Source organism: Tauraco erythrolophus, chromosome 15 (genome assembly GCF_009769465.1).
Source record: "Tauraco erythrolophus isolate bTauEry1 chromosome 15, bTauEry1.pri, whole genome shotgun sequence".
In the NCBI taxonomy this organism is placed as follows: domain Eukaryota; kingdom Metazoa; phylum Chordata; class Aves; order Musophagiformes; family Musophagidae; genus Tauraco; species Tauraco erythrolophus.
In genome coordinates this window covers 3,347,466-3,361,966 of record NC_141479.1, presented here as the reverse complement: position 1 = coordinate 3,361,966, position 14,501 = coordinate 3,347,466, and the positions used below count along the sequence as shown (strand labels likewise).

Genomic DNA, 14,501 nt, shown 5'->3' with positions numbered 1-14,501 from the left:
CTTCTATCTTCAAACTTACTGAGATGTGTATACACCCACAAACAGCCATTGACATTGGGAAGTCTGTCCAGTTCACCAATCTGTGATCTAGCTCAACAGAAGTTTGGTACCAGTGTAAGCAATGCAGTGGCAGTGTAAGGAAAGATGCTAGAAAACCTTCACTTCAGTTTCCAGCTAGAAACTACCCAAAAACGTCTTTCGTAGGAGGACTTTGTAGGAAAGCACTGTTATTAGCAGGCATTTGCTGGAATTTCTAATCAAGACAAGATATTGCTGTGCAGTAAAGCTACTACTGAACTGGCTCAAATCCACCCTATATATGTACACCGAATAGGGAGGACTTGCCTTTCCTGTTGTGGCAGAAGACGCAGTTGTCACAGGTTTACAACACGTAGCTGATGTGCCTTTTCTTGGGCTTGTTCTTCCCCTGCAGAGGACAAGCTGGAGCAGCAGCATTCTCTGTTTACACACTACAAAGATCCGTGTCGAATCGGTCCTGGGGAGGATAAACCATGGGCAATCGGTAAGACCTTCTCTAGCTATCGGTGTATGAACATTTACTGGTCTGTCACTCACACATCATCTAGAAGCAGCGAACCAGCAGTAAGAATTGGCTGGAGACCAAATATTCACAAGGGGTATTTCTGTAACATGCATTTTATAAGCCTTAATGGTGTCTTGTTGCATTACAATCAAGAACCAAACAGCGATCTCAAACTTCAGTCCACATTCTAGAACTTGCGTATCAAGCTACTTGAATGCCTTCCCACACCTATTCTACTTTTAAAATAATCTCTAGATTACTTGGGGTGGGCGAGGGCAAAGCCCAATTACTGTTTCTGTACTTTCTGCATGCAGTGAAAGCCTGCAGCTTTTGATCACAATGTCCCACTTGGTGTTCTATGAATATTGTGAGGATGTAACAAAGCAATTCAACACCACTATGAATTTGTAGGGTTCATCTTATAAAAGATTTCATGGAACCCTGAGATACTCATACCTGGTGAAACTCAGTTGGACTTGGTGAGGTTTTAGATCAGGAATTAGACTTTCTCTAGAGGATTTTAACTGTGAAGATACTAAAGGTAAGAATGTGGAACTGTTACTCTGTCGTAGCAGAAAACAAGACAAAAAAAATCAAAGACATTGGGGCTGAGAAACTGGAAGGGTGGAGGCAACGTTTTGAAAGGTTGCAGGCAGTAGGGAGGTCTGGATGGAGGAGCATGGAACACAGAGTGATCTCAGTCGGAGCAGTCCCCTCTGCCCCACACAGATGTTCTCCTTCTACACCTGTGCCCCCGGAGGCTTCCTGAGAGACAAGTCCCAGGAGGTATGCTGGAAAAGTCACATCTCCCTTTCTGTTCACAGGTACCTTGTTGGATCCTGAAGGATTATATGATGAAGAAGTGTGCACTCCAGATAACCTACAGAAGTATGCAATTCCTAATCCTTCTGCATGCTTTAGACAATTCCTTAAAAAGACAGTTCATTGCTTGCTATTTACCATTTCACAAATGGAGGGGTGTTTTATGGACAGTAAAAAAAACAAACAAAACAAAACCAAACAAAATTTTTTACTCTGGGGTACTTGGAGAAGGGGGAGGGAAGGAAAGCAGCAGCTGCTTCTCTAAGTCTAACAGAATTCACTTCAATGGGTGAAAAGATGAAACTGCAGTCAGTGTTTTTGTCTCTAGAGTTGATCCTACCTGCACAGGCCCATAGGGCAAGAAGCTCCGAGCGCTACCAAAAAGGGTACGAGGACAGCTTGTCTGAAAGTCTTTCTTCAGGGCAGCCAGTTCCATGGTCACAGCACTGTAAAGGACAGCAACAAAAGGAAATGCAGTTTTCCTCAAATAAAAAACCATGAAGTTTAAACCACCAGCCTCAACCTAACAACCAATACTCATTCTACAAAGCTTGCAGAATTCAATCCACCTAAAAAAGCAAGCTCACAAATAGAGAGAGCAATTAAATAGCACATCAGATGTAACTTGGTATATGGCTTAATAGCTACCAGTGAAACTAATGCAGCATTACTTTTAAGGGGTGTTTGATCCTGAGAAACACGTGTCTTGGGTTTGAGATAGTGGACTGATGAGAAATACAAAAAAATCCCTTAATTTGCAGAAGTCTTAAGATAAATTTCATGAATACCTGTACTGTTTGTAAATAATGTGTCAGTGGAGAGAAATTAATAAGTTTTGTACATTTTTAAAGCAGCATATAATGAATGTGATAATCCTTTTTGCACCTTCTCTACCTGAAGGCTCGTTTAATGGGCTAAATATGTCATTATCATGACTAACTATAAAGATGTTCTTTCTAGCTGTTCATACCCAAAATACACTAAAGAGGTAAGGTTATTTGAGTTAGTGCAGACGGTTCAGTTAACACACGTGATGGAATGGTGCAGGCACAGTTTATGTGGCATTTTTACTCACTGAGTACAGTGCATGGTATAGATGGACACTTAGCCGAATGTACTAGGTAAGGCTACCCCTTGAAGTCGTCTTTGTATCGGTTTTGAACAAAGAAATTGAATTCTAGACTGAAGGTCTGGGTTTTAGTTTATATTCAAAATAAAGATTTGTACAGCAAGTCACACTTTGCGCATTCAAGAGCCTGAAAAATTTCCAGGCGTTTCTATTCACGTGTTGAAAACATGAATTTGATACATGTGAAAGGGATTTCTGGAAAGCAAAAGGAAGGTAATTTGGCCCTACAATCAAGTTTGCAAATGCAAATCTGTATGTGGGTGTAACATTCTATTTTATGCTTCCAAGAGCAGGCTTGGAGCTCTTTAAAAAACAAAAATTAAAAAAAAACTAAAACCAAAAAAAAAACCCCTCTGTGTTTTTAAGCAGCATTTTGAGACAATCTGTCACCAAATTACTTTTAGAGTATTTTGTTTATTACTTTTAGAGTCACTCCTATTCAGCAGTTAAGTTCCACTAACAAATACGTGACTGATAGATAAAGAGCCATCAAATGATCAATAAAAATTTAAGAGTATTCCTTCTGCTACCTCTGTGTATGTACAGCACCTCAGTAGGAGATAGCTGAATATTCTTGAGTGTTGGCAACAGAACATATGTAAACTTTTTGCCTACTAAATGTGGCTTTCAGTTTTCTGCAATATGTTATAAATCTCTTGAACTGATGAAAAAACCCTCTATTAGACCAGAATTTCCACTAGCTTTTTACGCTGATCTGCAGGGAAATGGGGATCTGCATGTGTACATTATGTAGATGTGCTTATATATTACAGAAACCATCGCTTCCACGAGAGGCAGAGTCAGTCCTTCATCTCTGCAAGGGACTGGTAAACATAAAAATTCCCCGTAAGTTCATTAAAATTTAAAGTCATTAATGAAATCTGGGCTTTAAAGAGATTTAAATGTTAAATAGCACAGAGGCTGTCTAACTAACAAGTATCATTCATACACACAGCAAACAAGATACAGCCTAAAATTAATCTGTTCTCAATTTTTCAATAATGAACCTTGATTAAGCTTTAAAAACATTTAAAACAGACATTTCAATTGGCAATGTAAGCTCTCCAGGGAATTGTTTCTTCGTCAGCACTCTTCTCTAGTTTATAAATAAAATTAAGTAGTTCACATTACTAAACTAATTAGGCCATAAAAGCAGCAGAACAACTAGTTCTTAAATATTTCTTTCATGTTAAAGTACAGCATCCGTAAACTATAGGACTAGAAGAACATACTTGGTACAAATAACGAGCAAGTCATTTATAATTGTTCTATAATTAATAAGCTAAATGTAACAATCTGGGCCCTGCCACAGTGCAGGAAGCCACCACACAAGGCCCTGCCTCAGAATGGCTTCATGAAATGCACACAAACAATCCCATCTCACAAAGATGACTGTCACCTTCCAGCAAAGCACTGGAATAAGCCCATTTTCATCTCTAAACCCTGAGTGGAGCCTGGCATAGGAGAGCACATTACAGCACAGCTAAGAAACGATTTACACGGAAATTTTTCCAGTCTCCACTGCTGGACAGCGGTTCACAATTCTGGGTGAGAGGCTGCAACACCAGGAAGAAAAGTCTTCCTTAACTCAGTGCTTCTCACCAGGATGAAAGATGGTCCCTTGAGCTTTATGATGAGGGAGTAAGTTTTGCTTTATGGCTCCTTTACACATACTGCTCTTCATGCCCCTTGTTCACTGCCGCTATGGTCAGCACTGCACACAAAACCATTAGCCAGAAAGCTGCATGACAGAATTTCCATACTTAAACTTTGCAGTTATTTGGGACTGAAAATCCTTCAAGGGAAAAATAAAGTTCCAGTTACTTTTTATCCTCCCTTTCTTTGTGTCCTATGAATTAAGACAGTTATTCTGACAAAATTCAGGTTTAGTTGTGCAACTCAGTCATAATCAATTGTGTTCACTTAAATTGTTAGCATTGAAGTGTTAGCACAGCATAGCCACATGTCCAGTAGTTGTGTCTGCTTCCTGTAGAGACAAACAGCGGACCACTGCATACAACGTGGTACAAGTTCTGGTCAGAAGCAGATGCATGCACGTTTACAGTTCCTTTTTCCTGATGTATTTGAAACTAACGTTTCCCTTCTGTGAGTCGTTTTGCAGGTTAAGTGAATACCCAGCATTCACAGACTTTTTAAAGGACATAACTGAAGCTAAAATAAATTCATCTTTTTAAATTAATGCAAATAAGATTTTTTTTTTTTTGCAGTAGCACTGCAGCACTCATCAGCAGTTTCTTCTGCTTTGTTACTTAATTAGCTTTGCCAATATAAATACAATTTTTGAAAGAGGTCAGTCCCATCAAAGAGCTTGCTTGCTTGAACCCAGAAAAAGAATTTCAGGAAGTGAATCATTTGCAGTAGCTCTTTGTGGAATCAGCTAGTAAATGGGGTGCAGACAGTAAACTAATTTAACGTGAGTTATTAGATGACAGTCTAAAACTGAGTAATACATGAACAGAAGCTTACTTTCATAAACTGGTTATAATAAACTCTAAGAACCTTCAATACCTCACTAAGTCCAAAGGGAGTTAGAAAAGTTCTGATTAAATAACTATATGACCAGAATTTTCTCATTGTTATCTTTTGAAGGCACATAAAGTACTTCTATGCATCAATTGACCCAAACTCACAGATTAAGACACTACTGAGACCTAATCAACTGCAGCAAGTCCTGTGTCCCCTCTGCCACCATTCAGATCCTTCCAAAGAGACAAAATTTGACAGAGAAACCATTTGAATCTCAAACACTGAAACACATCACAAGAGTCTGGTGTTTGTCTCTTGGTTTTCCTTTATTCTGTACTCTCACCTGCATGTATTAAAAATTCCTAAACCCAACCCCATAAAACCCATCCAAAGCAAGTCTTAAAAACTGGGTGATCAAAAATATCTTATTTTTTCCAAGGTGAAATTAAAGGCTTTGTACCTGCTAAGACCCAAGTTCATGGCTCAGTGTTTCTCCTGCGACAGTTGATGATGTAGCTTAATGGCGTAATCAACTCTTACAAGGGAAACCACAGAACCTTGAGCTCAGGTTTTGGCAGGTAAGTAGAGGACAACAATTTTCAAGGAGGTGGTTTGAAAGTAGTTTGTTTGTGTTTTAAGTCATATAGCAAAACCACAACCTAATCTGCCCCTCTCTGCATGCACGGTTCTCATGCAAAACAGCTGCAACTGTACTCGATATTAACTGCATAATACCCCACACATGGAGCTCCTGCTTCTGCACATGCAGGTGTCTGTTGCCTTTGGCACTCTTCTGGTAGATCTTTTAAATACAATACAAGAATGTAAATCAGTTTCCTTCTAAATCCAGTACAACAGCAAAACAACACACAACAGCACAGCGACACAGAATTCTTGTAAAAATAGAGTGACAGGGACCTTTGTGGGTTATCTGGTGCAAAGTCACCTTCAAAGCAGTGCTACTTCAAAGATCAAATTGCTCGGGCCTAATAGTCTTCTGTATAGAACCTACTGTTAGGGTTTAAGCACCCAAACTAAAATTTTAATGGGAGAGCTGCAGCTTATTTGCCTGAACACAAGATAAGCACCTGGAGAACTGATTCTTAATTTTGACTGCTTCTGTGTAAGGTCTTGGGCTGGGTAACTTCCATGCAAGATGGAGGCAGTACTAGCACACCCATCGAGTAAGTCCATCTCTGTAGAGGAGTTTGAAGAGTGTCACATACAGGAATCAAATAAATTAGGCTGTCATTACTAGAGAAGTAAGAGCTTGTGGTCCAAGACACAGTAACTGATGCAGAGGCTTGCTCAAAACAACTACCACATGGCCAAATGCGTGTGAAAATCCATGCCGATGTCAGTAAAGCCGTCTTAATTTCAGAAGGAGTTGGTCTGATCAGAATGGAGAGGTTTGTATCAAAATACTGAGGTTTGTTCTGAAGTAATCCATGAAACAGTTTCCTCCTCTGCTAGATTCAGCAACACTGGAAATCAACATAGGGCCTATGGGCTGCAAAATACTACAGACAGGAGGGAGGCAAGGTCCTCCTCTCAGGCATCTGTTCTCCTGGCTACAAGGGAGGTCCACCAGTACAGCACCAGTGATGCCAAACCCGCCGTGAGGCTTTAAGAGCACTGTCAGCAATTAGTACAGCCTCATATTGGAAAACACATCTGGAAGATGATGTGCTCTACAAGTTTAACAGTCCTTTCAGACAGGCATTATCCTTGCCAGGAACTGGAGAGCATCCAGCGTAATGCACGAAGGGACAGAATGAGCAACATTTAAAACACTTGTTTTTTTAATGAAATAGGGTGCTGGAAAGCGAAGAAGGAAGGAAAGGATACTTAGTCTATCCCACCAGCAAGAACCACAGTTCCAGTCAAAAGGGGAGGAAGGCATCACTGAAAGGAAACGGGAGGAGGATTGACTACATGCTCTATACAGAAGAAGGTCTCTACCTGGAATGGAAAGTGGTGAGTTTCAGAGTTGACAAAAAGAGCCGCAACTCACACAAAAAGCTTGTCTGGATGGCACTGCAGCCTGTTCTGCTTGGGTTCAAATTCATACTCCAAGGACAACCTGCTGCTTTGCTATTTTTCTACATTTGCATGCAAGTTCCGATTTGTAAACTTGTTACATAAACAAACTGAAGATGAGTTTAGGGATTCTGGTAGCAGCACTGGTAGATATGCCACTCTTAAAAACAAACAAAACCCCTTGTTTCTTTTCCTTAAACTTTTGCCAGACTAAGTGTTTTGGCTGATGCCATGTGCTTTCCATGCCAGCAGTCTGAATATTTTTAATCTTGGCAAACTAGTTCACACTTGCTCACCATAGCCCGCTGCCGCTGCTGCAGAAGAGCAGGCAGGAGAGCAGTTCAGCATCGCTCAGCGCACGACACCTCAGTCTGTCTGCGCTCTGACTGCGTGCCTCTCTGGGCACAGCAGCTGAGTTCTTCTAAGGCTTTCTGTTTCATGCCCGTGGCACATCTGTATGGTAAACCCAGATTACGTTTTGCACAAACAGCAACAAACCCAACGTTTGAATGGTTTTGACCCAGATTAAGTCTTTGATAAGGCTCATGCTGGCAGCATAAAGAGAACTAAAAATATCTGTGCTTCCTGCAAGCAATTCCCATGGTATTGACAAAGTAAGTACCTGGTCGGTTGGAGGGGACAACTACATTGTATCAAGTGAGTGTTCAGGTTGCTCTGAATAGACAGATAAGTCTATGTGGAACAACACAGGTGTTAGTGTAAACAGAAGGAAAAGGTACAGCAGATTTCATCCAGATCAGTTCAACTGTGTACCATATAAATGCTTCACCTCATCAACAGCACAACATACACATGCCCTGTGTTCCAGATACTTTACCAGAAGCCCAGCCAAGCCAGACTGGTCCCATACATCTACTAATAGAGCAAGGTAGTTCAAAGTAAACTAAAAAGAGGCATGAAAGCTGAGTCCTGGTGTGTGGTACAACAGGTCAGTTTTCCAACCCTTTCTTTCTCACTTTTGTTCTCCTTCTGCAGGAGGTGGAAGAGTTCTGCTTTATTACCCAGTTAGCAGGCTTGACAGACCACCTACCAGTAGCAATGCGTCTCATGGTGTCTACAGGAGAAGATGACCCTTAAAACTGACCAGCTCTGAGAGATTAGAAGAGGGAAATGTTAACGATATTAAGACAATATCAGAGGATAAGAACGAACTATTCTGGTGCCACGTTAGGAAAGATGACCAGACCTGACCCAGGCTACTCCCAGAATGTACCAATAATGGTGGAGGATAAAAAGGGAAGAAATGGAAGGGGTTGTGGCCAAAAGCCACTGTCACAAGTTGCTGAGGCAACAGGGCAGGCCTGTACTACTACAATGCTTTCACTGTGGACCGAACGGAACCAAGATGGAAGTCCTAATTCCTTCTGAACCAGTGCCATTCTTACTAAAACATGTTTTTATACTAATATATAGCACAATTTAGTTTGTAATTAGTCTGTGAGTTAGTGCTGCTCAATGGTTTTTTGCATAATTTCTTTGTATAACTAAGAAGCTAAAGCGTTTTTCTTTTTTTAGCCTGTAAAAGTTGTAGTAGCGTGCTTGCATCAGTAGCATGCGCCCGCACTGCATGCCACTCTGAGATAAAATAGTCAGTAAGATACCATGGGGAATATCAGAATGGAACTGAGTTCAAAAATCAGATACCAGCCAAAGCAAGGCATTCTGGGACTGGCAACCCTTCGGTCAGTACAGATGGACCTTCAAACGAACAAACCACAACTATTCAATTTGCAGACTGATATCTTCTTGTCCAATTTAAGGATACTTAAAAGATTTGGAATTAAGATTTTAAGAACACAGTTCCATCCTGATTCCAACTGTGTTCCCACTGAAACTACGAAGTGTTTTGTCTGAATGACGACTCCAGAATCGGGCCTTTAGCTTTTGAAGCTCAACTTATGCCCTTAAGAAGAAATACAGTTCCCCTGTAATGTCTTTTCTTTCTTTCTTTCTCATACGTGGGGCAGTTCTGAATTATGGTATGGGATGATATGTATGTTACAGTAGAGTGAATAGATTCCTGTAGTACCATTGGTAACACCAGAGCCAACATTCTGCCTTAGCTAGAAAGAGTGAGTGGGAAATAGCTTGTAAAATGCATGCTAGATATAGAGTTAAAATAAACGTTAAGTGACATTTTGGGAGAAGGAGTGTAGAACAGCGTATGACTGATAAGGCAGGATAACCTAACAGTTTTCCAAAGGAATCAGTACACTTAAAGGGAAAGTGTAGCGTGGCTAGTGACTAGAGAATAGACCTGTGACCCTGAGCCTTGGGTCACTACTGCCTGCAAGCAGAGGGTTTGTTTATGTCTCTGAGACAATTCTCCATTTCTTATGCACTCACAGACTTTAATGGGGTCTTGCCATCTAATTCGTATGTTCTTTCTGCTCCAACTTTTTAAATGTGGGGCTGCCCTCTGCCATCTTATCCCCACCACCTGACCTACCCAGCCTCGGTAACCTTATCACAAATAACGAAAAGCTGAGAGTCAGGTCCATAACAAGACTTGGCATTTTTTTAGGGATTTAAATTCAGACCCGTTTATGTCGCTGGCAGAATGACGAGACCCCTTGCATTTTAACTGATAGTTTCTTCTGCCTAGTTCCTGTTCAATTCTAGTGTTATTTCCTTGCATTACAAATTCCCTATGTTGAAAAGAGAAGAGTTAATCTAATACTTACACTTACTCCATTAAGTAAACTGTTTTAGTTACTCTGGCCACAAACTCCTGAAGATGCTCTTGTTTTGGTTTAGTTTACACCTGCTAGGAATCAGCTTGAGCTAAATCAGAATAGATGCAAGTTAGAAATCCCAGTCTGCACAGCCTTTGGTACTGGCTTAATTAGCAACAGTAAACAACAGACTTTTACTTAGATCAGCCTGATTCTGCAAGTAGTGAAACTCATAAAAGTACTGGGCTAACAGTATTGGCTAATTCCAAGTAGGTAGTAGGTCACTTCTCATGCTGTCCCGCTGCACCTAGTCTTGACATGTTTTATGCCTCATTTTCCAGTCCTGGCATCCCTTCAGCAGAGACTGCCTCTTAAAAGTGTACTGTGCCAACCCATGGGGACTCAAAATGGAGCCAGACTCAATTCCCCTTTTTGATAAAATTAGGAATTCAAGTTTACAGCATCAGAGACTTTGGTGCACTATCCCAGTGCACCACCAGTTCCCACTTTGTATGTTTCTCTTTATACAGAGGGTGCACTTATGTGCAATGTGTTTTTCTGGTTTCTTATCTCTCCACTCAATTCAGAAAGACTTGTACCAGAAACAGTGCTTTTAATCCTGTTTTCTACCTTGCTTGTATTTTATTAACCTTTTTAAAAAAAAAACAAACAGTATCAGTAGCAATTTGTGTGCTGCCCAGCAGCAATTTCTCAGTAGTAAGATTAAATATAAGGTACAGTATTTTTAATAGCTTTCCTAACAATGTAAATTACAATTTGATATCAACTTCACTCTCAGTTGCAGGAGCTGAATTTGACACTGTGTGGGATATAATCATAAAACTACTGCCAAACAATGTTACATTTACAGTAAAACTAACATGGTCTAAAATACTTTGAATTAGTTCTGTAGCTTTGTGCTGACTAAAAGCCTGGCACTTTAGTCAACTTTTTGAGATACGTCGAGAAGTATTTTTTCAAATTTGAAGTAAACTGTTTTAGATTTTGATGTTCTTAGTTTCTCAGTGTTCAAGAAACGGATAGTTGTAAAATGTTCTCTTTAAACAATACACATAGATTTAATCTGTCTTGGTAGTTCTTACTAATTTACTGTCTTAAGGATCTGACTTTGCTAGAGAGTGATGCTGGGAGGTACAGCATTGTGGCACCACTGTACAGATGCTCCTTGCTTTTTGCATTGATCCTGTGCCTTCTGATGCTTGCAGGAGTCAGAGTGCGTTATGTACCGGTAAACTGTAACCGACAGGCTTTCCTTTCCATCCTGGAGGAAAAGGAGTTTGGTCTACACCACTCCTACCAGTTCCATATACTATCTCACAGAGAATTGTTCAGACACCACCTGTACTGGCAGGATATCAATCATTACAAGCCTTAGACAGATACTGTGTAATAAAATACTTGCATTTAAAAAAAAAAAAAAAAAAGAAAAAAAGACAAGAGGGGCAGAACATGCCCAGAAAATCAAACCCTGGATCACTTTTTCAGATGTCAATCCCACTTTGCTTAAGGATAGTATGACCCAATTTATTACTAGGATGTTATTTGTAAGAAATTTGAGTTAAGCTTACTGTACTATGCTTACCCCACTTTGTACAGGATTTTCAGGTATCTTCAAGAAGTGGGTGATAATGCTATTCTTGGTTTAATGACTGCCACTCAACAGAGATACTGTAGATGAAGTGTCATCTGTTTTTATAAAAGCTAGATAACACCTTCTGTTTCTCATGTTCAATTTGCATTTTACAACAGCACTTCTAGAACAAGTGAACAAAAGACACAAATGAGGACAGCTGAAAACTAAGAAAGTTTAGCTGAAACTAAGAAACTTTGAGAAGTTTCAAGGATGTCAGGTCCTTAACAAAGTTAGTACCTTTAGATCACTTCAAAACTACAACCTACAGCACAGTATGTAACCTTTCTGGCACATTCAGATCCAGTTAATCTGTGCACTGTTTGTCCAAGGATCACTGTTTGTGACCCACCTGCTTTGCACCGCAGCTCAGCCACTGAGGACCAGGGTAGTAATGCCTAGTGTACAGCTTCATGCTATGTGAAAAAGCGTTTACTATAACTAATTCAAGTAGCGACCAGCTAATTTTATTCTATCGCAAACTGGAAGCTTCATAGAAGCTGTCTAAAGCAACCAAACAAACTGTACCACGCACTGGCCCCGAGAGAGGCCTGCAGCCTGCTGAGGTGTGGCCTGCTGCAGAGAAACCCTTGAGAAAGCTGTCTACTACAATGAGTTTACCCTTCTTGTGCTAGTGTTATGGTAAGGTTTTGCCCCAGAAGCACTCTCAGCTAGTCTGGCTAGAGCCTCAGTCCTACTTGTTGGTTAAGACAGTAAGAGTTAAGGAACTTAAAATTCCAATAAAGATTTTTTTTTAAAAAAGTGGCCTTTGTTTGGTGGTCCAGATTAAGCAGATCTGTCTGTACCCAGTTTGGTCTCTGAGCTGCCCTGGGATCCCACAGCAACACATCAGTGTCAGCACATATCATCAGCTCAGAAATGAAGCATTGTTACCTCCTCCTGGCATTATAGGATGAGAACAGAAATACAATTCAAGCACTTTCAAAAACTGTCCAAATTTTATCATCCATTACAACAAGGGTCAAATTGTTACTGAAGGTTTCATTTTTCCATGCCATCTTGTTTTAAATATAATGCTGATGCTTTTAAAGACTTGTATTATTGCTGAGGTTTAGAAATCCTGTAAGAAGAATAACCTTTTTATTTCAATGATTTTTCGGTATTGTATCCTTCTGGAACCTAATGTTTTTATATGGTAAGCACACACCTTCTGACATTTTGTTATAAATGTATTAAAAAAATAAAAATTTAAATATTTTCATTGGTTTCTTTGCCTGCAAGAAAACCACAATCTCAGACCTGATAAAAACAAGGTATTTGAACAACAGGGAGGGTTTTTTGTCTTTTATTGGTGCTGAAAGGAATAACTGGTTGATGCAAACAAGATAATAAAATTTCAAGGCTCAAATGATTCTGTGCAGTCCCCTTTTTCTGGTTTTGTGATGTGGAGTCTGATGGCACTAACAGAAATCTGACTCTAAGATGCAGTCTGGTGGGTGGGTCAAGTACGGTCTCACTGTGCTACACCTGTTGTAGCGAACCTGCAGAAAATAAAGGGTGAAAGAAGCGAGTGCTTGTAACTCACCCTCCACCTTGGCCTCTACTGCCCAGACACCTCACTCAGGTTTCAAGGTGTACAGCCTTCGCACAAGCACTCGCAGTGCCTGCTGTAAGCTGCAAACCTGGACCCTGCATTGTGCACCAAATCCACACTTTAAGTACGAGGACATCCACATTGCGTTCTGCTAGCATTTAGTGTAAGAACACAAGAACAACTTCTTACAATGCAGGTGTGCATCCTGGCATCTCAACAGTTACCTAGACCCTGAACTAACGGAGAGCAGGTTTTAATCTTTATACTGTCCAGCCAAAGATAACAAAAAGCCAAAACAACCCCCTCTCCACGTACCTATGTCCTTAAGAAATCCAGTGATTTAGCAAAACAATGTCAAGGGAAGAGAATCCATTTTACTGGTTCAGTCTTTCTGAACAGTCCTCAAAGTCCCTTATGAAAGCCAGTAGGCAACCCCATCCCACCTCGAAGAATTTATTTTTCCCACAAGCAGAAAGGATGAAATCAGCGGAATGCAAGCGATCACGGAAGAGCACAGTGTACATGTTTTCTTGTCATTAGCTCAGGAAGGAACCACTCGTGCTTTTGAGACAGGATGTTACAGATGGATCTCTGCAGCTTTCTCCACTGCTCTACTGGTGATTTTTGTCTGCGTCCTGATGCTACCATAGCATCATACTTTGACAGACTTCCTTTTCCAGCAGCGGATTCCCAGTATGTGCCTCTCATGCAATACCAGATCTATTTTTCTGTTGTTGCAGTTTGCATTATTATGCAAGTGGCCCAGGTAAAACTCAAATAATTTCTTGCACAGTTTGCATCTTCCAGACATTTAACTAAGAAGAACAAGTACAGAAAATTGTAATTCCTTCCTGCTCCCTCTGCCTCAGGAGTTGTAGCATAGTTTATTATGAACTCATGCCCACAGCTGCCTGTTGGTCAGCACTGTAACTGCAATGCCATCTGCCTCTTTGGCTATTGTACAGATTCTCTTGGCAAAGCACCTATTAAAATACAAACCTCCCCATCCCACTGAAATTCCTGCTCAGAATAACACTGAAGTAGTTATTTTTCTAGCCCTTTTCTGTGACTATTTAATACTTTGATGTACCACTTCTCCTTGTTGCAGCAAATTCAAGTTGCTCATCTACATTTTCATGGCCTTTCAAAAGACATGCTCTTACTCTCTACCATTGTTTTTGACTAATCCAGAATTTCCATCTACCACTCCTAGATCTGTAAGCCCTTCATATTTTCTTCCATGCGTTCTCTGACATTGAGGGAAGGCTCCAAGCAGCCAGTTATGAAATCAGTGAACGGGGCTTGCTACAAAGACTGGCAAGAAAACAACGATCCTCTTTCTTGACTTTTATTTTTATGTAATGGCAGATTTAACAACTGCTCCTTACAATCATTAGATGTGAACAGGAAGAAACATGCATTAATCGCAGCTAAGATTAGAAGAAAAAGGAGGAGAAAAAATATCCAAGGACAGTTACACATTGGGTCTGTGTACCCAAAAAGGTCATGGAATCTCCATCAACATTTAGTCTGAGCCATAAATTCATTCCCTTTCCCTCCTTCCTGACCCCTCAAAA

At 40.4% G+C, this 14,501-nt stretch overlaps 2 protein-coding genes across 2 annotated transcripts in view; one reads left to right on the top strand and one right to left on the bottom strand.

Moving 5' to 3' along the window:
* SMPD3 (sphingomyelin phosphodiesterase 3) overlaps nt 1-8,120 on the top strand; it is a 32,293-nt gene extending 24,173 nt beyond the window's left edge. The window contains 4 exon segments of the mRNA XM_009984728.2: nt 434-523; nt 1,369-1,432; nt 6,797-6,959; nt 8,019-8,120. Of these exon segments, the coding sequence (XP_009983030.2) occupies nt 434-523; nt 1,369-1,432; nt 6,797-6,959; nt 8,019-8,120 (419 nt within the window).
* The window catches only part of PRMT7 (protein arginine methyltransferase 7), a 44,581-nt gene continuing 30,546 nt past the window's right edge, over nt 467-14,501 (bottom strand). The window contains exons 20-21 of the transcript XR_015222566.1: nt 1,707-1,812; nt 467-496 (exon numbers count right to left, since the gene is read on the bottom strand). The gene's annotated coding sequence lies outside the window, so the exon portion shown is untranslated. The remainder of the gene's footprint in view (nt 497-1,706; nt 1,813-14,501) is intronic.